This window comes from Haemorhous mexicanus, chromosome 4, assembly GCF_027477595.1.
Source record: "Haemorhous mexicanus isolate bHaeMex1 chromosome 4, bHaeMex1.pri, whole genome shotgun sequence".
In the NCBI taxonomy this organism is placed as follows: Eukaryota; Metazoa; Chordata; class Aves; order Passeriformes; family Fringillidae; genus Haemorhous; species Haemorhous mexicanus.
Window position 1 is genome coordinate 38,219,614 of NC_082344.1, and position 27,612 is coordinate 38,247,225.

General features: G+C 36.9%; 1 protein-coding gene across 1 annotated transcript in view; it reads left to right on the plus strand.

The window, feature by feature from the left end:
- TLL1 (tolloid like 1) overlaps positions 1-27,612 on the plus strand; it is a 125,786-nt gene that overhangs the window by 60,673 nt on the left and 37,501 nt on the right. Inside the window, exons 4-10 of the mRNA XM_059844491.1 lie at positions 1,025-1,177; positions 3,255-3,372; positions 10,473-10,651; positions 12,478-12,583; positions 15,528-15,652; positions 22,010-22,125; positions 26,747-26,849. Coding sequence (XP_059700474.1) covers positions 1,025-1,177; positions 3,255-3,372; positions 10,473-10,651; positions 12,478-12,583; positions 15,528-15,652; positions 22,010-22,125; positions 26,747-26,849 — 900 coding nt within the window. The remainder of the gene's footprint in view (positions 1-1,024; positions 1,178-3,254; positions 3,373-10,472; positions 10,652-12,477; positions 12,584-15,527; positions 15,653-22,009; positions 22,126-26,746; positions 26,850-27,612) is intronic.

Here is a 27,612-nt window from a genome sequence, read left to right on the forward strand (position 1 = left end):
TTCCTCCCTGCCTTGTGCTGTAGCTTCTTCCCTGTCTTCCTATTGCTGCTCTCTCAGCCTTGGGGCAATGCCGACATTCCTTACCATGACTCTGCCCTGGAATCCTCCCCAGTTCTGACATGGTCATTAACAGTCAAGTGCAGCTGGTACCACAGGGGATTCTCACAGAGGGAAAATGTAATCTTCCACCAGGAATAGGAAAAAAGGCTTCAACTGCACTGAGCAGGGTTTGTTAACCACTTTTCGAGGGATCCATTTGGATCAACTGGCCAGATCTACAAAGCAGCTTACAAATGGTTCAGCTGTTCTGGTGTCCAAGTCCTTGTCTAACACCCCTTTTCCTTTTCTGTTCTCACAGTAAGTTTCAGCTGATTTAGAAAGATTTGCCTGTAATGGGATGAATGGTGGTAGTATCCCTGAAAATCGTTGACACTTTTTTCTCTTGTAAAGAAATTCCAGCCATGAGTAAAACCTACCCATGGGGTTCCAAATGTTAGTTGATGAAAAATGTATGATTTCTTACTGTCCAGCACTTTAAAGATGGTCATTGCACTTGCTTTTTCCAGATCATACTATAAAAATGAAAGGGATAGTGAATGTCTTGATTAGTTTGAGTCTGTCCAAACTCTGACATTCTTTGCTGGAAAAATCCTCATTTATTTGAAAAAAAACCAGACCAAAACAAAATCCAGAGAAAATTAAATGCATGAAACACCACCAAAGCCACAGGGAGTGTGATTTCTTAAATATTTTTATTAAATGAGGAAATTTAGTTGCACTTACGCAATGCACATTCCAGTTGATAAACATATGTGCAAGATTGTTACTCTAGATATATTCCAAAAGTATGAAGATTCAGACTTCATGTCTTTCTTAGAAAACTATGTAATAACAGACTGTCATGTAACAGCCATGTCCTGCATTGAAAGGGTATAAAGAAATCTGAGTTTGACCTGCTAGAAAAGAATTGCTCTCCTTTTTCATGTGTGTGTGATCTCATTCAGTGTTTTAATTATCATTGCAGGTTTTGAGCAAAATAATACATCTAAAGGAAGAACTACTGTAAAATTCTCAGGGAAAAATGAGAAAAACCGATTTCCCAGAGCTGCTACATCACGAACAGAAAGAATATGGCCAGGTGGTGTCATTCCATATGTAATAGGTGGAAATTTCACTGGTAAGCTCTGTGCTTTGCGTGAAAAGAAGAAAGATAATTTTTTCAAAATTGCCTGCCGCTTTTTTTTTAATTTTTAAAAGTGAAGTCATGCAATGGAAGTCAGTAGAAGGGTTTCTGTTGGAACAGGCCTGAAGTACATCTGTTTTGAAAATATTAGTCATACTTAATTGTTTTCAAAGGCAAGCTACATAACAAAAAATGTATAGCAACATTTTAGAGAGGGAAAGCTCTATTTCTTTACCTAATATTTCTTGTTGCACATTTGTTTCCATGAGCCTAAGTGATGGAATGTCAAGGATTTTTTTTTTTTTAATGCAGTGTATTTAGTATGAGAATATCTTCATTTTAACTGGTGTGACATGTAGTCTTCTAAACTGATTTCACTTAACAAACTGACTAAAATGTGTTTTGTCCTTCCTCAATTTGGTTTTTCAGAGGGATACACACAGACACAGTATATAACAAAAAGAAAGACTGGCTGCTCTACATATAAAATTCTTAGCAGAAAACTGTAAAAAAAGTTAAAACATTTGTTATCCTTGGAAAAGGTAAACAGGTCAATATCAATGTGGATGTAAGAGATAATTTAAAACAAAAATGGAGCAAGGAAAGCAAAGAGAAAATTGTTATTTATTGTATATGATAATACAGGGAACCAAAAGAAACATGTAAATGCTCCTGCATCGTATATGGAGAAACCAGAGCCATTCCTTTCAAGCTGACTGCTACAGTCAGGCTTTCAGTTTGGGTATTTACATAGTACTGTGCCAAATGTGACCTTTGCATTAGGATTAGTCTTCTGAAATAACTGTAGGAAACTAAATGAAAACACCATATTAAAGATTTTGCCTTTTTCATAATGAAAGATAAATTCTAAAGCTTAGAAGAAATGTCTTAAAGATAAAAGAAAAGGGCAAGATGGGATGGAATAACCTTTATTTTTTAGAATCTGGTGTGATTTGAACTTGTTATTTTTACAAAGTTTCAGGTTTTGTTGTCTGAAAGTTTTAAAAAGGGTAGATTTTTTTGTTTGTTTAATTATCCTATGTTTTAACCTGCAAGGTGAGTGTATTTCTGCTAGCACATTCTTGCTAGATAATACTATTGGTGGATTTTCAGCTCAGAAGAAATACAGATATATTCTCACATGTTGCCTCTATGTCAGTAAGCTTTATCTTTTGTCACACAATGAAATTACATTGCTCTGCTCTCTGAGGTTTTGTTTTGTGCTCAGAGTTGTCCTGGATGATTCTGCATCTAGAGGATAGTTCTGACCTTTTCTGAATGTATTTCTCATTTTAAAATCAAATCTGTGCTTTAAAATCAAAGGTGTGCTTTTACCAAATTCTGAATTTCCCACTTTTGGTGGATCATTTGTTTTCTGAGAGATTTTGATGCAAAGAAGGGGAGACTGGTCCCTGTTCATGACAGCCTTATTTTAATCAGATGTTTTTACCAGTATGCCTATTTGCATGGCTTAGTTTAAACTGGTGTCCAGACTTGAAGGCTGTAGGATTTTTTTAAAATTTTTTTGTTTCTACTAGATAGATAGCTATGATGTAAAGTTAGTCAATATTTCTTGGTTTTTCTTTTTTTCTGTGTTTTCTTTTTTCTGTGGTTATTTTTTTTTCTTTTTTCCCTCTTCCCCAATGTGGTTCACTTGATAGTTTCATCTGGGAAATTGCTTAGTGGATGTTGTGCTGACGCAGGCACATGAGCAACGCTGTATTTCTTTTGCTGTCTTCCTCTGGTGTAACATAGTCGTGATCTTTATGGCAGGATTTATATTTACTGGGGTGTGTCAGGCAGCGTTAGCCCCCTTGCAGGCACATCTGGATTTATATTTACTGGGGTGTGTCAGGCAGCCTTAGCCCCCTTGCAGGCACATCTGTTATGATGAACTGACGGCCTTTAGTATCCCTTTAGCTGGAATCCTGCCATACCTGGGACTACTGGGACACACAGGGCTTCGAGATTCACTGGCTACTTCCAGGCCCATGTGCCTGGTACTGGTTGTGAGGAGGCAGGTGCATTGGGGAGGGTGCTGTGGTTTCATCTGCTGCGATTGCCGTTGCAGGCACGCAGCGCGCCATGTTCAAGCAGGCCATGCGGCACTGGGAGAAGTACACCTGCGTCACCTTCATCGAGCGCAGCGACGAGGAGAGCTACATTGTCTTCACCTACAGGCCCTGTGGGTAAGTGTGCACCTGTGGGAACACACAGTCCTGCTCTCAGCCTTTGGCTCTCGGCCACGTCTGTCGGCTTTGCACACATAAGGGAATATAAACTTCACAGGAAAATCGGTAATTACTGCATTACTGATGCATGTGTTCTGCCTGGCTTCTGAGTTCATTGAAACAGGTATGTGTGGTAACTTTGTGAAGTTGCACCTCTTTGGTCTATTTCTAGATAAAATTATCTAAATATATACACCTGTAAGACTTATTTTTTGCTTTCTGTCACTCTTCCAGTATTCATATGTGTTGTCCTAAAGGTGTTTTAGATTTATTATTTGTTTATTCTTAGCTTTCTCCCTGTCACCTGTTTACTGCTGAGTTAAATATGGGCATCTACCCCAAACCCCTTTTCCAGCTAAATTGTTGTCTGTTGTAATTTTAACTCTCATATTGCTAGAATGTCCTTGCCCAGATTTGTTTAATCACCAAATTTATGGCCATTTTGCAGATTCCTTCTTCTGGATCACTGATGTGTAAAAGCGAACTGAACAGGTTTTATTGCTCAGGAGTGCAGCTTTCCATTAATCACCCTGTTCCATATTCAGATATTACTGCTCGCAAACGCCTCTGACAGCTCTATTTGCTATTTATTCTACTCAGAATTCTTAATTTTATATGGTGCTTAGAGAACTTCCTGAGTGCACCATGCTCATTTCCAGAGAAGAGCGCACACTGCCTGTGGAAATTCTGTACTTCTGACAATCACCTCCTGTTTGAGTTGTAGGCTCTGCAGTGAACAGCTCTCTATCTAACTGACTTCCTGATCATTGAGCCTTTGCATGTCTACTTTTGAATCATAATAGGATAGGGTAGTGAAAAAAATTTTGGGACCTCCTTGTGTTGTAGGAATGATCCTGGATGTATTTAATTTATAGCCTCTAAAATTACATGTAGAATTTTCTGTTTGAAGCACCCATTGTATTTTTCTTAAGGTGTAGGACAGCATAATAAAATCTACTCCTGGGCTACTTTTGAAAGTATAAAAAAAGCATTGCCTTTGCACCTGAAAGTCTCTGAGCCTCAGATCCTTGCAGCAGGGGAGCTTATTCTATGGTTTCCTGTCATGTTCTTGTGCCACTGTAGGCACTGCCCCCTTAGAAACACTGCCAAATGAAATGGACTTTTGTTCTGAGCCAGCATGAGTATTATTTTAGTTAATGGCATCCCTGAGATAGGATTCACCCATTAAGTAAGACTCAGGGATACTGACGCACAGCTGGAAGAAAAATGGAAAGCAGGGAATAATCATGATGGTTCCCTTGCACTCACAGAGGCAGAAAGCGATTTAAACAGAAGAGTGTGAAAATCATAAGTGTTTTCAGGCACTTTAGAAAGAGATCTATGGGTGTATCTGCCAAATGTAAATGCTACAACTTCAAAATGCCCAAAGCCAAATGACAAAAAATCTCTCCAGCCAAAAAACTGTTCCTTAGGCTGCTTGATGTTTCATGAGATCAAATCACTTCAGGGGAAGGCGGGATTATAAGCAGCTTTAACCAGAAGGTTGGAATATACTCAGTATGCACCCCCCAAAGTCTATATTACTCTTTGTCATTAATGTTGCTTGATTGAAGGGTACTTTGCAAAATACAAATAATTTACCAGGGCTGTAACAAGTTTAAAATAAAACCAAAGAAGAGTGTGGCCATGAAAAGTCCATGAAATAAAGCCAGGCCAAAGAGAACGGACAGCTGAATGATTTTTCTGGGGGCCCACAAGTCGTTTCAGGAAGACCCAGATAAATAGGGACATGCATTCTCTGGGTGAGCAGGAACTGTGCACTACCCACCAGCATCCAGTGCTGACGCAGGATTTTCCACGGAAAGAGCCCAGACTGAAGTGACACCAAACCAACTGCAAACACTCTCTGCTGCATGGCCAGTCGCATTGAAACTGATCTTCAGTTCTTTCCCATGGCACCCTGCTGTGTTGGTTTGTTAGCACATTGTGTCAGTATTGTTTGTACTACCATGGCAGCTAACATTCACAGATGGTGGAGACTTTATTGTACTTAGCACTGTTGAAATTAAAAGCTCAATGATAAACCCTGCCCCAAAGAGCACACAGTCAAAACATAACACATTAACTGAAACAAAGTGGAGAGTCATATATGTGGAAATTCAGGTGGTAGTATCTACAAAAGGCTCATATGACAGCATTAGCCCACTAGCAAGTGAAGTGTTACTGAGCCTTTGTAAACAGTAAGGATATTTTGGAGTGTAATGCATCACATCTTGAAGCAGTTCATGGGAAGATCATCCCAGAAGGGCAGTGATTAAAAAAGCATATTTGAAATATAGCAGCTGGTCATAAGAGATACATGACTTTCTTAAAGTTGAGAGGTTCCATATCAGCAAGCAAAGAGAGATAAGTTTTGATTATCATAGACCCATAGGACTGCAAGGGATCTCAGAAAGATGTCTAATGTATTCTTAAGACAGAAACAGTTATTCCTATATCATTCCTGGTATATGCTCAGCTAACTGGGTTCTAAAAACCTGCAGAAATTAATATTTCACAGCCTTCTAGGAGTTGTATTGCTTCAGCATCCTTAATATAAGAATTGTAGGAAGTTTGGGCAGCATTTTTTGTCATAGCTAAACAAGTTATTTCTTATTGCAATTAAAGGATGTTAACTTTTTTCCCTATAGTCATAGAAAATGAATTCCTTTTACTTTTTGAAGAAATCTGTTGTGTAGTTTGATACTGTTAATAAATCCCCCCTCCATTCTATATTGTTGTGGGCTAGAAAACACCTCATTGCTTTAATCTTTCCTGGTAAATAATGTTTTCTAGGCCTTTAATCACACTGCTCTTTGAGATTCTTTTCAGCTAGTCCACATAATTCTTGAAATTGATAGCCCCCAAACTAAAGTATATTTGTCCACATGAGTCATCACTTCTGCAGAGCCAGTGCAAGAGCTCATTGATATAACTTGTAGCCTCTTCTTCCTCTTAGCTACCTAAGCACAGTGCCTCCCTGCTTCTCAACAGCTGCCATGTTCAGCACATGGTTGGTTGGGATGTTCTTCCAAAAAAGAGCCAGAGCTCTTTCCACAACACAGATACCCTGTCATTGGTTCCAGTCTTTACCAGGTTTTGCGCATCTTAAGATGTCAAGAAATTCCATATTTCCCTTTCCAGATCTCTTGTATAATTTCCTAAAGTTGCTTGTCTTCATGGCTTTTAGCAGTGTTTTCTATGACAGCAAGCTTAAAAAGTGCCTTCTCTGTCTAACTTCATGGAATATTCCAACCAGCTTTATATCCCCCTAGATATCAACTTCTCTAGTTTGCTTACAGGCAGTTCGGAAAAATGTCAAAAGCTTTATGGCCACATCCCTTCTTTCCATGAGAATAAATTAATCTGCTGAAGTCATAAGCTATAATTATTTTTCATCATGTCTGCTTTATTTAACCTGAGTTTGATAACAGTTAATTATTAAAATATGGTTTAATAATATAGCTGATTCACTAACTCGCTACTTTGAAATTTTCTAATTAATGATAGTCATTTGTGTCCATAAGCTGCAGATGTGAAAGTAAGAATATAGTATTGATACTAGTGTTTGTGATTCTACTATCAAGCAGTGTACACTGGCATAAATATCAATTACAGCAAGTATTTATGCATCTAGTTGATTAAGGCAAGCAAAACTCTAATGGATAACAGGTTCAAAATGCTCTTTGTTCACTGCTCTTTCTCTATCCTTGTGTTTCTTCCTGTCAAATTGGAAGGGCCCAAAGACTTTGTCAGTTCACTTCTCTACATGACCCAAAAAAGGGTCAGCATATTGGGATGGCATCTAGTCACTATCTGTTAACAAGTGTTATTGAGTACAAAATCAAATTTCTTTCTACATAGTAGAACAAAAAAGAAAGGAACTTATTATTCATATTGTTCTGGTAGCTCAGCATGCCTTTGATCTTAATTTGTTCTCCATTAGAAGACTTAAGCAATTATTTTGATTAAATTCAGATGACTTATTGCAATCTTTACTGTATCCTCTTGTTTAAGCATTTGACAGATCCATTTGAGATACAGTAAAATAAAATCTCTTTCATATGCTTCTCCAAACATTGTAGAGTGAACAGATGAATATTTTAGCCTCTTTGAACTTGAAAGTGTGTTCAAAAGGCATTGCAGGCAAGTTTTAAGTTGGTGAAACAGGTAAATTCATTGTCTGAGGTGCACCTTTGTGGCATGCTTCACCTAAAGAACATGTTATAAAAGGTGCTTGATCACTCTTATAAAATGAGAAGAAACCAGAATTGTGCTTAATAATCTGTGCATGGGGGAGGGCTGACTCATGCTCTCAGGAGTTAAATAACCCTGGCAGCTGGCACAGCTTCCCTGCTGGCTGTGGCATGGCTCCTCTGTGCAGGAGGGGTGTGATCAAGGCACAGGTTGCCACCGTAGAGCATGGTGTGCTGACACAGATGGTGAGGGGTGATTTATATAAATACACTGGGATAGGCAGCTGTTAGCTGAGGAATGCTGGTTGTAGTATTGGGGTGGACATCACTGATCAGATAAAGGAGACACCTTCTGCCATCACAAGAAACCCTCTTAGGGCAGTGAATCAGAACATTTAGTAACCACAGCTGTATCTCAGTTCCTGACAAAAGGCAAATTCATCAAGCCAGGTCATAGCCAGTATCTTCTTTGTATAGGTGGAGTTATATCTGTGATTGAAAGAGGTGTTTTCACCAAGAAAAACACTCTGCTTCCTGTGTGAGATTCTGTCTGGAAATGTTGTGAACCTCTTTTTCTTGCTTTGTGTAACATACAGGTGATTATACGGGATCCTAGTATGCTTATGAAATGCATTCACACCTTCATACAGTCAGTGCCATGGCAAGCTGATGATGTGGTCTATGATTTTTATATTGTCACATTTTGAAGAGTGTAGCTTTTTAAAAAAAGGACAACATTGATCCTACCTGATTCTCTTTTCCTTTGTATCAAGAGTATTTTTGACAGTGGTTGCAAAAGAGTACTATTTAAAAGAGTGAGCTTATTGTTCCATTCATTTCACTTTCTCTATGTCACTTGTTTCTCATTGCTCACTATCATTCATCAGCTAGACTGATTAAATGGAATTAGAGATTCATAAATAGTTACTGTCTCCAAATGCTGTCTGGTGCAATAAAGATTAAAGAGATAAGCTTTAAAACCTGACAGTTGATTCAATTTAAGGGGTGTGACAAGTGCTCATACAGCACAGAGATCTTGTTTTTTTGTCAAGCACACTTGGGGTCAAACCCATAATATTACAAATTAATGTACTTCATAGATTTTTTTAAATTTTAGTTTTCCTTATTCATTGTCTCAGTGCAGTTGTTGCAGTAAATTGTTGTAGTTTAATTGGATGTATCTGGTGTGCTTGACAAGACATTCAACGTAACAAATCCTAATGACCCTCTGTAAGTGTGAACTGCTGCTGTTATTTTAAGACTTGGTGTTAATTCTGTTTTCCTTGGCATGTAAAGAAACACTAAAGAAATGTCTTTATATTTTCTAGGGAGTACTTGAAATCTGTCAAGTAACCAGTGTAAGGGAACTCTCACCCTCTGGCTGCTTACTTTTTAGGAGCAGGTTAGCATTAAAAAATAATTCCCAATATGTTGGGGTTTAGATGTGCAGTGTTAGACAACCTAGAGGAATATTATGTAAAAGATTGCAATTAATTTTTTTCTTCTGAAAAAAAGCCTTAAGATCTGTCAGATGAGGTGCCCTAAGTCATTAAACACATTTGAGAATGCTCAATCTTTCTTTTTCATTACTATGAAAATTAAATTATTTTGTTAGACACCTAAAAATCCATCTGATTTATGAAATACCACTAAAAGCTTTCAGAGGTGATCTAAAACACAGTCTTAAAAAGTTAGACCCTCATTTGGTCCAAAAGAAGTAAGAAGGACAGGAAGAGAAACTGTAGTTAAAATCCTATTTTATTATTTTGCCCTTGTTGTCAATAGTGTCAATAAAAGCAAAGCAGGAGATGCCACAGAAGGTACTAATTATAGTAATTTCTTTTTCAGTTTTTCCTTTATATCTGTTCATCTCCAAAGTATCACTGTGAAAAAAAACTATTCAACATATAGATAAATTTTTTGCTTACCAAATATATCTTTTCTAGCTGAAGCAAGTAATGTATATGAAGTCAATAAAATAGGCATGTTAAAACTATTGAAAATGTGTTAAATAGTCTATGACTTTAGGTCTCAATAACCTATTGATTTGTTTTAAGCCATAAATAATCATTAATGTTCTTTAGTTCTGCATTGCAATTTTTCTCTATAGAGTTTCCACACAGTGGCAAACATGAAGGCTCTGCAGAAATGTTTAAACTGTTTTAAATAAAATTATTCTTTCTGCCTTTTCACAATTATATGTGCTTATCCTAAGTTTATTCTCATCAATCCCTTGCTCTGCCATCATGTGTTGTATTAAGATCATAAAGGTTTTTAACTACTAATTGAATTCCAGGGCTTAAATGTGTTTAAATGTATTGACTCTTCAAGGTGATTTTGCAGGATTATAGGTGAATGTAAAACTAAATAGGTTAGAAGTGGTTGCATGGTTGGGTTTGAAGGGTTGTGGTAAATGGATTGGACTCAAGCTGTGACTGAAAGTGCAGTATCATGGGCTTATTCTGCGACTTGTCAATATTAGCATTTCTATCCATGACCCACAATGAGATGATGGTGCATGCTGCCATCAGAGCATTGCTTTTTTTTATTCTTTTGCTGAAAACAAGTTCCTGTGCCATTCTATAGAATGACTGAATAGACTGTCATGACAGTGAAAATTCTATTGATTAAAGGTGACATCTTTTAAGACCTTGAATAATAACAAAAAATGCCCCACTCATGTGTATTTTGAATAATCAACTGTTCTTGTAGAAGATCTAGAGTTTGTGAAACATCTGAAATTACATTGTGCATTTAACTGTTGAATACAGTATTTTCTCAAGTTTTAACTGAATTTGCTGTGTGGTTTGTAGACATGTATAAAAACCTTCATCTGTGTTTGTATTTCAATTTTAATTACAGGTGCTGTTCTTATGTGGGTCGAAGGGGAAATGGTCCTCAGGCTATATCTATTGGCAAGAACTGTGATAAATTTGGCATAGTTGTCCATGAGTTGGGGCACGTGATAGGTTTTTGGCATGAACATACAAGACCAGACCGAGATGACCATGTCACCATCATTAGAGAGAACATCCAACCTGGTGAGATATTCTGACAAGTATTTTGGAAAGCAAAACTCATGTGTTTGTTTTTGGTGTTTCCTTCATCTGCTCAACTCTGTTGGAACTGAGGGCTGAATAGCTGAAACAGCAATTATACCTGCTATTCTTCTTACCTTGACTGATCTCAAATTGATTGACAAATAAAATACTGAAATTATAGTATAGTATTTTCCAAAGGTCTGGCCAAGTAGCAAGCCATTAATAGAGAGGGCTAGAAAGAGCAAAATAACAATCATGCTCAAAAACTTTGAAAGAAGCCACTGCTCTTAAGGCTCTTTACAAGTCATATTTCTGTGCTTGAGGGAAGGGCGTTTCTCTTATAGGCTTTAGTGAATGATAAGTAGAAATATGTCTGTAGCTGCTCAAGAGGCTTTGACCTGGGAGGATAAGGTGAAGAATTTTCAATCTGTGGCAGACAGGCACAGGTCCTGCAGCTTACACCTTGTTCACCTCACTCTCTAAGAACATGCAGCTTCAGTCAGTGACCTTGGTGTTGTTGAGATAAAGCATCTGAGGAACTTGAGAACTTTAAACTATGATTGTCAGCTCTTTGCCACCCTAGCTGTTTGTGCCCTTGCTTGTGTTGGGTAGGCAAGATGGGAGGGAAGTAGGCGTGTTTCATTTGCAATGCTCATAAATGTGTATGGTCTTTGCGACACACTGACTTACAGGAATTCTGTACTCAAAAAAGGTGAAATCAGAAATTGTCAAATGATAGCTTGGAGTATTTGTCTGTTTCTTCAGAAAATATTTTAAAATATTTGAAATACAATGAAGCTTTGCCGCTTCATCTAGGACTTGGGAGGAGACTAGCAGCTGATACACGCTCCATTAAGTCTCTAAAGTCCTGAAATGGCCTGTTTGAGCCTTCTTTCTTGTCTTGGTGTATTATTGACTTGCACAGATGCCATAAGAACGCGATCCCCTTTTCTTTTGCTATGATGAGAAAATCAGCCGGAGTGCCGTCCTCAGCAGCATGCTCTCCCTTCCACTAGTCTCTCTGGTTTCTGACTGAAACTACTTCTTGTGGTGTGGCATGAGCTTAAGCATCACTAAGTGGGATCAAGAAGCCACTGACACATTTGGTTTTTGTTATATTATGCAGCTTATGTTGGTTAAACTGTTAATGTCACTGCAGGGTGTTTTTGCAAGACTCCAGTGGGAATATAAACTAGAGTAAGGGGTGCTTTGTATTGCTGATGTACTGATTAGGTCAAAGAACTTAGGGGATGGAATTATGAACTAAGTATAATTCCATTTCTCCTGTTCTGCTCTTGTTAATTTGCAACAGCTGGATCTTGAAAATGTGACTTTGTAGTGTCTGCATTACATGAAGCTTCACAGAGAAAGCTTCAGACTTTGCTGAAGCCGAGTCTCTAGTATCCAGTAGTTTAGTGCTGGATTTAGTAACCAGTTAGACCCTTAGTATCCAGTCTAATGAGTGAGAAGGGTTCTTCTGGAGTCTTTGCTGTCAAAACGATTTCTTTTAGGAATTAAGAACCAAACCAGAAATTTGTATGGAGTGTACATAAAGCACATCATGATGTGTGGGGCCTTAATGTGTTAGTTGCATGAAAACTAGTCTTTCTAAATCCAAATACACAAATTTGATGTGTGTTTCAGAAGATGTCTGCCCTATCAGTTAGGAGGGCGTAATAAAGTCACACACTTTCTCCCAAATTGCAAAGATTTATGAATGTCAGGGAGTAATTTGGTTAGGATCTTTGTTGGTTTTCTTTTCATGTTTGGTTTTTATCTTTACAGAAAAAGATATTAAAGAATCTATAATTATCAATCATTTGTAGGTCAGGAATACAACTTTTTGAAGATGGAGCCTGGAGAGGTGAACTCCCTGGGGGAACCATATGACTTTGACAGCATAATGCACTATGCCAGGAACACCTTCTCAAGGTTGGAGTCTCAGGTTATACCTTTTGACTTTTAATTCTCTTCCTGTCTGTGAATGCTAAGAACTATGCTTTTTGAAGTATTTTTAAATCCCTTAAAATGTCCCTTGCGACATAATATTCCTACAGCAGTCAAAGCACAGCTTGTTTATTTTAAGTCAAAATAATTTAATTATATTTGAAAATGCATTTCTTTTCTGTTCAGTTTCAAAGCAGCCTTTTGATCTTGCCTCAGTTCTTTAGATTTTCAGACAAGATAAACTGAAAACATCATTTTATTTGATACACACTTTCTTTTTGTGTCCACAAAAATTTGAATTTAGAAAAATCAAATGAGTGAAATGGCTAGGAATGTTATGTGTAACGTGATCTGTTCTCTAAAAGAAAAATAAATCTCCTTTGATCCATGGAGCTTCATAACCATGGATTATGCAGGTAGAGCACAGGTTATTTGGACATCTACCACACAAGCCACAGCCTTTGTTAAGGACTGCAGTCAAGCATTTATAAGAGAGGCTGCAGCCCCCTCTCTTTATTTGTACAGATTTTTACTGTCATCAAAACCTTATAGTGAAGACTTCTGCTGTTTTTGCTCTGTCCTTTTGCAGGCTGATCCTTTATCAGCTCCTTAGTGACTCAGTGGGGTTCTCTCTGAAAGGGTGCCAGGGATGTGGGAGCTGTACAAGGAGCTGGTCCCATAAGTCAGCCCTACCCTGGATAGGAAGTGAAGGAGGCATTCATCCAGTCTCCTATTGCATTTCATCAGCTAATTATTCTCCAAAAATACCAAGAAAGATTAAAAGAAAAGAAATTAAAAGAAACCTTCCAAAAACACCCTAAAATTTTTTTAGTTTGGAAAGATATATTCTTGGATTTTTTTTTTGTTGGTTTGTTTTTTTTTGGTGTGCGTGTGTGGTTTTTTTTTTTTTGTTATTGTTGTTTGGTTGATTTTTTTAAAATATTTTTCCAATTCATGCATTTTAATGCAAAAATACTAGACAGTCTGACACTTTGAAATAAACTGAGGGCTACTAAAACCTCACCAGCCCCTGCAAATTTGTTTGGCTTGTTCTCTCAGTATAAATTCTATTATTATATAAAAATCCAACCAAAGGCTCTATTATTCAGCATACACATAATTCACCCCTGGAAGAGCATGGGAATGAGCCACATGAGGTAGCTATTAGTCACATTGCTTAATCCAGTTACACATACCATTACCTTAAGGAAGAGATTATGAGAACCTGTATAAAATAGAGTAATTGAACAAGACAGAACCCCCCCCGAGTCCTAGGGCAATGACAACATCAAGGTAATTTGATTTGTTGGCCCTGATTTCACCACTTTCCAAGCTGGCAAAACCTGATAGTGCCATGAATAGGCATGCCCTGCCCCAAGGTACAAGGGCTTGTTACTTCATACTGACTAAAAATAGCCAGCAAAGCCCTGAGGCTGGATATTGATTTGCACTAATTCATCCTGCAAGCATGAGTGATGCCCAATGAAGTGTGCTGCCAGCTGTTTGTTAGACTTTGCTCACCCAGATAAGTATTAGGAATCACAAAACATCATAAAGTTCTTGTTGTGCACATTGATTTTGTTCATGCTGTATTTAAACGTACAGTATGTTCCTTTATTAAAATGCTAAGGCATTCAAGAGAGGATTATTTTCAAAATTTTTGAATGTATGAAAAGCATCAGTTTGATGTTGTGCTCAAATTGAGTGGAAAATAGAATTATAATTTACAGATGCAATCACTTTCTAAAGAATAACATGCCTTTGTTCTAGAAAATTATTAATGCCATATGTAGTTTATTTGAATGCTTAGGGTAACATCCTGAGATTATTCTGTCTTTACAAAATTTCTAGTGATGCCTCAAAAAATCTAACTGGATAAAGAGAGCAATATGTATTTGCAATACTCAAAATGGTTCATCAATTATAATTTAAAAACCAATATGTGTTTATAAATGGTATTCTAAACTACAAGGATCCTTACCATTCATTAGTTTTTGGATCTCTGTTATGTCTGAAAGTACTGGTTTTACTTTTCAATAAAACCCCTACAGGTATATGAGTTATTATAAATAATTAAATAAAAAGAGACTATAGAAACATATTCTTCTCTTAATTGCTGTTTTATGGGATTTGAAAGATTTTAAATTCTCAACATGGTAACAGAATGTAGTTTTGTATCTTAGTCTATTAAAATTTATTTGAGAATAGCAAAATGTTTTAGATCATATTTAAAATCTGGGAAATTTTGAATAAATTGCACGTTTGGAACAAGTGTACTTCTGTGATGTCTTGTCATTTAAGGTTAATTTCACTAAAATCACATATGGTAAGTTGATATATTTTATTGTGAGGCAAGTAAAGGCTGGCAAGTAAGCATTTCTGTTTTGAAAGTGTCAGCAGCTAGAGTGGAGTTAAATGTCTTACAACACTTGACAGAATCATGATTGGCAAATGTGTTTGACTTTACCTGCTCTCACATGTAAGTTAGACTGTAGGATTTCTTATAGAAACTTTAGAAATAGGAGCTTTATGATTAAGAATTTTGTGCTAGAGATTAAGTTATGTATTTTAATGAAATTTTGTATCTTTTTTTCCAACATAGCAATAGCTTAATGGCAGCATCTTTTCCCTGTATAGTCTTAATAGTATTTAGAGACCTTCCTCTTTTTTAGCAGAAATATAAAAGCTGATATGTTAATTGATGTACTGAGAGAAGATTCTTTTTTGGCAACTTTGCATAAAGTTTGTCAACCTGAGGAATTTTATGGCATGTTGTCTGCATTTAAAGTTCTGTATATTATCCTCTTATTTATGCCAAATATAAAAACCACATTTACAAAACAGGTATACATTCATGGAACTCAGACAGTTTTATGAGAGAAACCTGATAGGGGTCTTTGGGGTCTATTTTTATTTTTATTTTTTTTAGGGGCATGTTTCTGGATACCATTCTCCCTTCCCGTGATGACAATGGTATACGACCTGCCATTGGCCAGCGTACCCGTCTAAGTAAAGGAGATATTGCACAGGCAAGAAAGCTGTATAGATGTCCAGGTATTGCACCACAAACAAACAAAAACCAATACTAGCAACTGTTTGACTTGTTGTTCAAGAGGAATGATAAACTTTTTGAGTCAGCTGCTCAGTATTCTCTTTCTGTGTTGGCAACTGACATAGGCTGCTGAGGAACTGAATCATAAAAAGAATCTTATGGATAAGGTCACTGGAATGCAAAGTACCTAAGGACAGATGAACTGTATGAAACAAAATGACATTTCAATCTGCTTTTCTTAGCTGTTCAACAACTAGAAAAATATGTTTGATATCACTTCTGGTTTGCATACTGGCTGGAGGCCTTTATTTGAATTCAAGTTGAGTGCAGAGGGAGCAAAATGAATTACTGCGCTTGGCTGTGAATCCATTAAATTTTTTTAAAATGTGTCAGTGAAAGAAGCGAGGACAACCAAATTGTAAACTCTTGTGTGGATGAGATGGTTAGATCTTTATACAAAATTTCTATAGTTTTAACAGATACATTTATAATTAAAATATCTTCTGCCTAATTCTGTCATCCTATAATTTGAATGCATATTGATTTTTTATCTCAAATTAGTGTGGTTGAGTTGCTGTCTGTCTCAGAGACATCAGTGGCAAGCCTGGAGTAACCCAGAGTCAACCCTATGGTTCATGTTGCTCTCTAGTGCTCTTTCTTCACTAAGTGCTGCCAGAATGGTGGAGATCTCAAAGGAAAAGGTTTTAATCTCCTGGCTCTAATCACTGCTGATACCACTGTTAACCTTTAGTGTCCACCAAGGAAGTTCAGAAGTGCCGTTTCTCAGTCCGAATTTACCAGCAAGATCCTTGTGGGAGGCTGGACATCCCAGCTCTGTGCCACGTAGGCTTTCAGCCATTCTGCTCCTGCTGGGAATGAATGACATCTCAGGAACTGTTTTAGCTTAGATACATTGCCACTTTTAACCAACTGATCAAAACAAAAGGACTAAAGAAAGCAATCTGTGTTAAAGTAATGGAGTTGCTTCAAGTTTGTACTAGCAGCAATGAGATCTACTGGAGATCTGGAGGTTCTAATATGTATTTGGTGTACACTGCACAGCTGAAATGTGCCTTTCCTTTGTGCTGTGAGCACGCTGAATCATAGTCTTGTATATACTGAGAACAGGCACAGAGATTCTGGGCCAGCCAGAGCAGAAACCACTTAAACACCTTTTCTTTAACAAATGTTCCTTTGGGAACAATTGCTGCTCTTTCCTTTTGGTACAGAAAGTACTTTGATAATGACATGCTTGGCAGCAGTATTTCTAATGAAAGCATACAGAGAGCAACAACTTCATGAACACAAAGAATATGTATATATTTTGATAAAAGACAAGTTTCGGAGGAAAAAAGTATATAAAAGTAAAATTACTGGGCAAGGAGGTAGGATCTCATGATCATATTGACTTAAGAAAGAAAAAAATGGAAAGAAATTATAAACTAGTCTGTTTAGTATGTATACAATATTCTAATATACGCTTTCAAAACTATAAAGGTGCAATGTACATTTAGAGCTAATGTTCAAACAGTTGTTCAGAGAAAATATCCTTTTCATGTGTGTCATGAAAATGGACTGAGAGTTATAATTTCTTTCAATGTCATGAAAGTCTTGCTGAAAGTTCATTTCACAGTATTGTTAAACCACTGTTGTTGTTCAGTAGCAGTTTGCATTTGAAAAGTAAGATATTTTTTGCAGCACCAGTGAACATGGGTCACATGAACAATAAAAATGAATGGTGGTTGAAGGATTATGCTCCTTTTTTGGCACCTGGCTTTGCAAAATTTGGGATAAAGTGTATTGGCTTTCCAACCTTACTTAAATGAGCCATGCCATAAAAGAAAGTGAGTTTTAAGAGAGAGAAAAAGGCAGAAGTTTTTTCTACAAATGTTAAATAGCATACAGTTTAAAATGCTATTTTTTCAGTTAATCTTTTTAATAGAAGCTGCATAGCTGAATAAAGCAACCCAGACTGAATCCAATAAAGAAAGCAAATCTCTGAAAGTTATATAGCACTTTTTTTCTAATAAATTTTGCAGCAAATACTGAAACTGAAAATTCAGACAGGCATAAAGCTTTTGTTTTTATGTAAAGAATCAAATGTTCATTGTAGTACATAGCAATAAAATCCCTGATACTGTGTTGGTTTTTGAGGTATATTTTATTTCCTATTTCAGACAAAAGTTATTAATCATGATGCCTGCTTATTATAAAACAGCAGTGAATATTTCAATCCTTAATAATATCTGCTTTGCTTTATGTGTTCATTTGTGCTGCCTTAAATGAAATGCAATGAAAATGCAGAAACCAATGACTTAATCAGCATTTTCCAGAGACCCACACTTCTGTGATAAAGGATTTTATAGTGTTCTGTGTGTTTTGTTTGGAGTTCTAATTATTTCTGCAAACAGCTGCAGGCCCAAGTCCTTTTCTGGGGCCCATGAACATGAAGTTGAGCTCAGGGTTGCTGGAAAATGCAGGTGATCCTCACAGCAGGGAAGAAGCTGAGCCTTCCAGGGTGTTTTAGATAGTCAGGATATTCAGGGTCATTATTCAAGAAGGTGCTTACTGACCAAGGAACAGTTTTGAGAATGGTGAAGCCAGAGTGAGATTTGATAACCTGCTTTTCTGCAGCAGGGTAAGTGCCAGGTCTCTAAAATGTTGCAACAGCAATTTTGGTTTGTTTTTAACTTTTCCTTAGGATTTTTGTAAAAGGAAACTGTAATTGCTGATAGGGATCTGTTACATTTTAAACCAAATTAAATTGTTATGTGATGGAATAATGAGGGGAAAGAAAACAACTAAGTTCAAGTCCTTACTCTGTCCATCTGATTTTGAATTTTGAGTGTCTTGGTATTTGAGAATAAAACTTGAAGTTCAAGGTTGGATGTGTATCAGTGTTTTCAGACAGTCCAATTGAGTGATAAAATGTGTTTTCTTCTAGCTGCTAAAATTTCAACGCTGGTCTGCCTCTATAGTTTTATATAGAAATTGTAGTTAATGTTTATATGTAGTTTAATAGGAGCAGAAGAATAAGAAAGGAAAATGATGGAGAAAGATACTCATATGCCAAAGGAACAAAAAAAGTGTGTAGAGTGGGACTGCATAATGGGTAGGAAAGTCTCAGACTGGTGGGAGAAATCTGTTTAGAGGAAGAGAAGGTGGATGGAAAAAGTTCAGCAAATTTACGAATTCCCTGGATTAGGTTTGAAAAGAATGTTCACCTTCAGAAGTCAGTCTTTGCTTACTGTAAAAGGAGAATTAGGGTTTTTAGATTAAACCCTTATAACTTATAACTATAAAGAGGAATCAAGTCAATACTGCAAGTAAAGACCTGCAGTAAAATGATTTAAGTTTTTGATTTAATGAGAATATGCTCAGCAGTAGATATTTTTAGGGCTCTGTGGCAGCTTTATATGCTATATATGTGTAGTTGTACAGACTTGTGTCTAAGTGTTAAAGAACTTAAAGAAAAAGGGTAAACTCAAATTAGCTATAAATGATACTATACATTTGCTAGTGCTATGTGCAAGGGAATGAGACTTGGTTCCCTAAGTGTCCTGGGGGATCTGGGCTTCCTCATTTGCAGATTTCACTGTAATCCTTGATGGGACTTGGCCGTGTGTGTAGGCCAGCCCAGAGAGGTGTCATGCTCAGGCTGTGTAATTAAACACTGCTGCAGAGTACACTGGTGGGAGTGGCTTTGTATAAGCACATAATCTACCTGCTGCCTACACCCAGTGCTAATCTTTACAAGGAGGAGTAAAAATAGTTTTCCTCTCCTAACCATGGAAAGTCTTATTAGATGTCTAACCTTCTCAAGCTGTAAAGCAGAGGAGAGTGGCTTTTATGGCTAGAGTAGTGTGTGGGGAAAGCTAAAGTGGCATTTCTGCAAGTGGTCTAGCCTAGTAAAATTGATATAAGGCATGACATTTGGAAGGAGGGAAAAAGCATCAGAGAAAACCTTGGCAAATGTTAATGATTAACAAAGGAATAAAAATGTACAAATGCTTTATAAAGCAGAGCCATGTAAGATTGAAGTTGTAATTGATATCCTCTGACTTGAAATATACCAAAATAAGTATAAAATGAAATTTAAATAAGTGGCCCTTACCACTCATTTTCCTTCCACATTTCTCTCCCAAAGTGGATTTCATTACTAGTGGATCATTATACAGTAAAAAAAAAAAAAAAAAAAAATTGTAATATTCTGTCTTATAAACCTAGTCATGAGTACTGCAGTTGCTACAGTCCAAATACAAAGAAAATCTTTACATTCTCTAGTGATAGAATTTTAACTGTTTCCCATTGCCTAGAAATGCACTTTTCAACAAGAAATTCCCTAATATCACCCTGTCCACTGCAGCTTTGGAAGCCAGCCTAGAGCTCAAATCCCATAGAAAATTAATTCAACTATTGATTGGTATAAGCTGTTCCTGTTATAGCTCCCTTGATTAATCAAGAATTTACAATTAAAAGATAAATATGGCAAAACACATGAAGCCCAACTGCATTTTATAAATTCTGATTGTGTTAATTCTTAGTAGAAGCTATCTACTTACAATTTTTATGCTTCTGTTAAATTTAGAGATATTTCTGAAAACAATTTTAATTTCATAGAGATCTTCCAGGAATTTAATAAGAATAGAAGGTAAATTTTCATATTAAATAGCTTTATTCTTTAATTCCTGGGGGGAAAAAAAAGAGTTCCATGACTCATTTTGCACCTTAAAAGCCATTGTTTTATGTCTGTACACATCTTCTGTATATGGAGCATGGAATGTTCCAACACAGACTTAATGAAACCATGGATGAGAGGAAGAATAAAAGAGGGCTCTAAAAGGGGTGAGAAGAGTACTTGGGTTCTCGTGCATGTCTCATCTTTAGGCCCTGCTGTCCTCTACTCCAACAATTTCATTTTTTCTGAAGTGCTTTACTTATGCACTGTAAGCTCTGGCACAGTTCACCAGCTCCAGGGGAGCCCAGTACAGGACTCTGCAACTTAAATGACTTTGCATTTGTTGATGTGTTAAAAATAAATTGTGGTTAATGATAGATATAGCCTTCTCATTGAAAGGGCTTTGTGGAAAAAATGTCACTTGCTGCAGCTCCCTGCAATTTTTTAAAGATGAAACTGCATTTTTTAAATGAAGGGAGGAAAGTATTTTATTTTCGTGTTTCATTCCCAAAGGACACGATGATAATGGCTTCAGCTGTTACACTTCTTGAGAGCCATGCCACTCTTCCCTTTCTCTTGTCATCATGATAACCATTTGTGTCAGAGAGCATATTTAATGCCTTGAATATAATTTCCAACTGATATAACAGTGTAGCTGTCCAGTCACATCTTAGCTGCATTTTAACAAAAGAGCTTTATAGCTGTGTTGTCTGCCTTTGTCATAGGCAATCATTTCCTATGTTCTCTTTTATTTAAAGATTTTCCAGAACATTTATAATTCATCGATATTTTGATGACACTGTTGTTCACCTGCCGGCAATGGTAATTTGAAAGCACTGCAGATCTGATTACACTGTTAGCCATGAGATAATATCAAATTCATATCTTGTATCACACCTGCAAAATCAGTGGGAGAAAAAAATTGATTATTATCAAAAAAGATGACTAAGATGCAACACCCTGCCAAAATCAGTTTTAATGGTGGAGAGTGGCAGTAACTTCCAATGTTATATTTTAGTATGATGATGATTTCTTAGCCAGCATCTAGCAGCATGATTGACAGGTGAGAGAAGGGTGTTAAAAGCTGCAATAATAAGGACTATAAAAGCCTTTAGTATTTTAAGACCTTAAATTTGCTTTGCTTTTATTACTTGTATCTCTACAAATCACTCTTGCTAAGAGAGTTTGTCAAATACAGGATTTAGTTTTCTATACCAACATAAATAAGTTTAGGTCAGATCAGTTTTTCGTGTGGGTAAGGGACTAAATTAAATGAAACCACTGAAAAAATTTTCAGTTTGATGCAAGTCATGTTGTGCTAGCATTTCTTTTAGTTCTTAAAGGCTGTCTAACTTTTTTTTTTAATTACCAAAAGAATTCTATGTATAATATTGCAGTTGATTGACAGCAATGATATTTTTAAGGCTGCCATAATTTTGGTTATGTCAGCAGACAGCACACAAGTGAAATAGTTCATGGAATAAAAACATTCTGCATGAAATGGAATGAATGTCAGACTGGCTTAAAACCATGGCTTTTAATAAATTGTAAACTAACTAGTTTATTTTCCATTCTGCATCTGCAATGAGTTAAATGTATTCTGAGTAGATATTGGAAAGATGCATTTTTCTCTGTTAGGCATATTAAATTTTATATTTTTACTGTAATTTGTTTCTTTCAGCCTGTGGAGAAACACTGCAGGAATCTACAGGCAACTTTTCTTCTCCTGGGTTTCCAAATGGTTATCCTTCCTACACACACTGCATATGGAGAATCTCTGTGACCCCGGGAGAGAAGGTATTTTAATGTTCCTTTAGCTAGACACAGATGCTATTTTCAATGTAAACTGTGATTTTTTTAGCTTTTTGTTTAAATTTAAAAGATGCATATTAATTGAAAATAATGGAGTGTCATAAAAAATGGGACCATGGGTTATGTACTATTGACCTTCCTTTGATCTGTGGCATTAGAACCATATTATCAATTCAATGGATGTGCTTGTGAAATGAAGACATGATTTCAATCTGCAGTATGTTTGCACCATGAACTCTCTTTAAAACTGGCTCCCAGTTCAATGTATGGTTCAATATAAAAGTAGAAGAGGTGATTCAGGCTCCTGAGTGGTCCATTTTCCAGCATGGGCTTGGGCAAGCTGACTGAGCTGTATGGGACTGGTAGCTTGGGCTGTGACTAAGGAAGTTCCTAGTGTGTTCAATAAGATGTTTCTAAAATGCAACCATAATAACATGAGTAAAGAATGTGTCACTGTGGATGTTCCCTGGAATTGGATATAGTGCACATAGTTTTACTTTCTGGGGATCAATTTTATGGGGAAAAGAAGGGGGGGAGGGGGGGAATGGGCTTGGTGAGAGCAGTTTGGAGAGAGAAGTGTGCTGTCCTAGTGAAAGCAAAACCTGTCCTTCTTGTGTACACTTTCAAAATATGCTAGCTAAATCTCATTTTAAATTATTGGCTCAAATACCGGGATGCTTCAAACCAACTAAGAATAGAAGCAGTGAGAAAAAGCTTCATCTGAGACAAAATATGCAGGAAAAAGGGTGCAAGTTTCCTTACATGAAGTAGTGGCTAGTATCAAGCAGTCAAGTACTAAAGACTAGAATACACAATCCAAGGACTGAAATATGGAATCTAACAGATTCAGTACTGGCAAGTTCAAATAGGAAGAGCCAGCACTTGCCCCCAGATAGTTCAGTAATTTGTCTCAGAAATCTCTCACTATGTATGAATTGGACATTCCTTTCTCCTGATTTTATTACTTTGTTCCATGTTTCTTTCAGGTCAGAGTAGACACCAAGAATATATTCTCTTGTTGTTCTAATAGATCCTGAGGAGCTGTAAGGGCATTTGCTACTGTGGGGAATGAAAGAAAAGTCATTTGGAGAGTGTTTGCCTTCCTTTGGGCAAGAGCCAGAGCCAGGAGGAAAACTAAACACTGTCTGCTGGGAGGAAAAGGGTGGCTCAGCAGGTTGTCAGGGAAAAAAAAAAAAAAGAAGAAATGAAAAAGAGAATGTTTGTGCAAAAGATGAAAATTACTATAGATAGTAAATTTATATCCCCATTATTTGTGTTGCATTTTAGACATGACTGTGAAAACAACAAAAATGGCTTCAGTTTTTTTTCCTCAGCTCCATTAAAAAATAATAATAAAAGCATGTTCATCTACAACTATTTGCTCTTGAAAAAAATTCCAATGTCTGAGTTAATATTGATGTTTAAGTATTTATAGCATACTCCAACTTTGGGTAAGCCTATCTATAGGCACCAGTGTAATATTAATATGTTTGTAATATAACAAAAAAATAGTCTTGAGTTTGTAATCACCACTGAAGCTGCATTATACTGGACAAAATCTTAATGGGGGAAGCCCCTCTGTTGAGGTCAGCAATGTGAGAGGACTGGCTCCTTTCCCAATTTACTCTTTTCCCTTTTACTTTTGAGACTTAAGGCTACATGGTAAACTGTAGCTGTGAGAGCTGTACTCAGTATATCTGTACACAGAAAGGTCTTGGAGGGAGGATGGTGTTATCAATGTTGTGTGCCCCCAGCCAGGGAGAATCCTGCCTTCTGGTGTGTAGCATAGGGAGAGTTGCAACTGTGCCAGTTTTTTATTTGAATCTGCCTTTTTGAATAGTTTACACTACTTTTCAGTTTTCCTTAATGTTTTGCATGAAAGATAAAATAGGCCAGTAAAATACTTGATTGATATGGGTAAAAAAATGCCACCTGCAAAAACCTTGGTTCATATTGCTGGTATTTGTTTTCTATTTTGTGCTTTCTTATCTCAGGCAGTAGGAGGTATGATATATTCTCTTGGAAGCTGCAGTAGCACAATCTCATCTGCTGTGTAATCAATAATTCTTTAATTGTGCTGACAAATACCCATTGATTGCTTTTCCTGGGAAGCCTCTCAGCCCTCCTGTCCCCTTGAACAAGCTCTGCCTTGTCTGTAGCTCTATTTAGTACTTTGCAGAATAGTAAATTGGAATCTTAAATGTATTTAAACTTGTTTGGTTGATGACCAGAAATCATGCTGTGACAGATTGGGGGTTCTGCCTATGTACAGCTAATGAATTCTGGTCAGTGTTAAGAAATTGCTGTATCATCAAATACCTTGGCATGTCAGAGTGAGAAAAGGCTGTGAAGGTTATTTCATGGAGTTTCAAAAGCAGGGGCCATTGAGGAGGCTCATTAAATTTTAACTGTTTCCATTTAGATAGCAGCACTTTGAGACATTGACATGGTCACAGCTAAGTGAAACCATCCATTTCCCTACCCTATCCTGGCAACTAAGGTTTGGAAAAAGGTGAATTTCCAAACAAAAAACAGAGAAGAAATCTGATGTTTCAGCTGTGTCATGGAAAAAGGAAAACTTGTGGTTAGACTGGTGAGAGACCTCCAGGCTCTAAGGAGCTGAAGCAGTGGAGGAGGTACAGCTTGTGGCTTCTGTAGCTTGCTTCCAGCAGAGCCAGCTGGGTTAGAGTAAGAAGCTGTCTGCATCTCATCAGGGCAAGGAAAAGGGGCTCCCCCTTGTGAGCCCCTCTGACTGCACAGATGGGGGGTAAACTTGGCATGGCTGGGAAAGGACAAAACTTGTGAGGGCAGCAGGCTTTCCAGGCAGTATGGCTTAATACCTACTTACCTTTTGAGAAAAAAAAGAAGGTAGGGGTTTAGAGGGAATCTGAACTGCAAAGTGGATGATTTGAGGAGAACAAAAGGTTTGTAAGTTGCTGTGGTCTCTTTATTTGAAGGAGAAAAATTCTGCCAAGGGCAGGCAATTTCTTTGTGAATGAGAGAATGATCTCTGCCACCCTCTGAAGAAGATTCAAATAGAATTTGGAAATTTATTAAAAACTGAAGCAGAGTAAAGCATCTGAATGTTTTTACTTTTAGCCAGCTCTTCATATTTCTCATGGTAAATAGGTGGATTTGGAATTCTGGCAATATTCGTGCATTTATTTTGTTCAGTACATCTTCCTGAAGGACTGCCTGAGTAGTAAAGCCAAAATGTCCTGTGGGTTAAATATCCATGAAAAGGGTGCGTGAGACCAAGAAGTTTGAGATGGAACTAAACCATCTTATCTGACTCTCTGGGTTCCTTTTTCCAGTTATGGTGTTAAAATTTTTACCTTGCATCAGGACTAAGGGTAAATTCCTCTCCTTTCAACTGACACTCACAGCTGCTCCATAGGCTGCCATGGAGATGTATTTTTGCAGTGTGAGGTACCTGGTGCTGTGCAGCAATTTGTGTTTGCTCTATAATGGCAGGTTTCAATTGCGAGTTTCTAGGATCAAAGCTAAGATAATACCAGTTCTACGCTCAGATGTGAATAGAGAAGAGTTTCAGTTAGTTTGAAATATTTATTTATGTACACTGAGGAACTGATTCTGAAGAAGATGAATTGTTTTACCAAGTATACCTAAATCCAGTAAAAATGCATTAATTGGTAATAATTTCATAATACAAAATATAACTTTTAATCTGCTTGTTTGGATTTATCCCTGTAATTAATTGCAGGACATAATGCTAAGACTATCCCAGTCAGTCAGGGTTTGAACTGTAGTTATTTGTGTCAATGTGTGATCAGGAAAAGTCCAATTCTTGTGTTAAAAGTGTAAGTTTATGGCAGTTTAGGATTAATATTTCTAAAATAGGAATAATGTAATTTAATATAAGAGTATTCCTTGCAGTAAATATTGAAAATATGTTTGAAAATATGTTTGTTTACAGATACTCTCAATAACACTTGGAGTCCAAGTTCAAAAGTTCCAGAAATGCTCAGATTTCAGATTTCTGTGTAAAAAGCTTTATTATAGGTTCATTAAGAATCATTAAGGGACTGTATACTGTTTCTTATTACAGATATCTCTTTTAGAATTACTGTCCAACATTGTCAATGTTTATGTGTCTGAAAGTAAAATATCTTGTCAAAACAGTAGTAGGAGAAGGACAAATCAAAATGAAATTATTATTTTAATTTTTTTTTTTTGTTGTTGCTGATTATAGTCAGTGCTGGTTATAGTCAAAATTTAATGGAAGAGGAATTGACAGTATAATTATCAAGTAACATACTTAAAATTATGTTACTCTAGTATTTTACATGATTAGCATTCTCAAATTTTTATTTCTCAGTGAAAAACTCCCTGTGAGCAATTAAATGTGAGTAGTTTGTCTTGAATTTGCAGAAATATATAAGATTAAATCAAATAAAGATTTCATGTTCCCAGTAAACTTGTACTTAGTCAAAGAAATAATTGAGGAGAGGGTAATTAAATGTCTGGACGGTTGGAATTCCATTACAGGTGGCCAGTCTGGCTTCAGTTCTTCAGAATGTTGTCAAGATTGGTTTTCTTTTATTTACCACACATGATTTATTTAGGCCTTCTCATCTGATTGCAGATCGTTTTAAACTTTACCACCATGGACCTTTACAAGAGCAGTCTCTGTTGGTACGACTATATTGAAGTAAGAGATGGCTACTGGAGAAAATCCTCCCTGCTTGGTATGCAACTGTTAAACACTGCACCGTCCACTGCCCCGCACTCATTGGGCTCAGTGGACCTGCTGTTGAACCCACAACAAACTTCTTGGGTTTCAGGTGTCTAGAATGGATCTAAACTTGGGGATGGGAAAAAAATCCCTCTAAATGGCAGCCTTGACTTCAAGCCTCAAGCCTTCCTTTCGCTGCAGCTTGCCATTATTCAGCTGCAAGTGTGGAAAGATGACAACTACAAAATGTGCAAAATTTTGCTTTGCTTATGGATATTGAATTATGAAGCTGCCATAGTTTTTTTGGTTTTTTTTCCAGAGAAATAAGGAAGAAGTTTACAGACAAATCTATAGAGCATGTGATGGGAGATTCATAGGTCATGTGATGAGAACATGCACCTGCTGTAGAGCTGTTCTTATGAGCTCTGTGCCTGCCTGTACCTTTAAGATTTGGGGCAGACTGCTGCTCTTTGTTCCTTGTGTGACCTTCCCTGCTCCTGCAGAGAAGAGAAATGCAAAGCAACAATGAATTAAGTTTGAGTTGTGACTGAAATGTAAAAGCTGCAGTCACCCTATTTTAATTCAGACGGTTGGTGGGAAGATTTCACCTCCCATGATGCTAGTGCCCAGATACAGAGGACAGCTCTCTAACAATGAATGTCTATTTTCTTGGCCTTGAACAGTAAATAAAGAAGAAACAGTTAAGACCAGACAGTAATTATCCTCTTCTGTTCTCTATCAACTAGAAAAACTGAAATTTTACCTGCCTAGGCAGA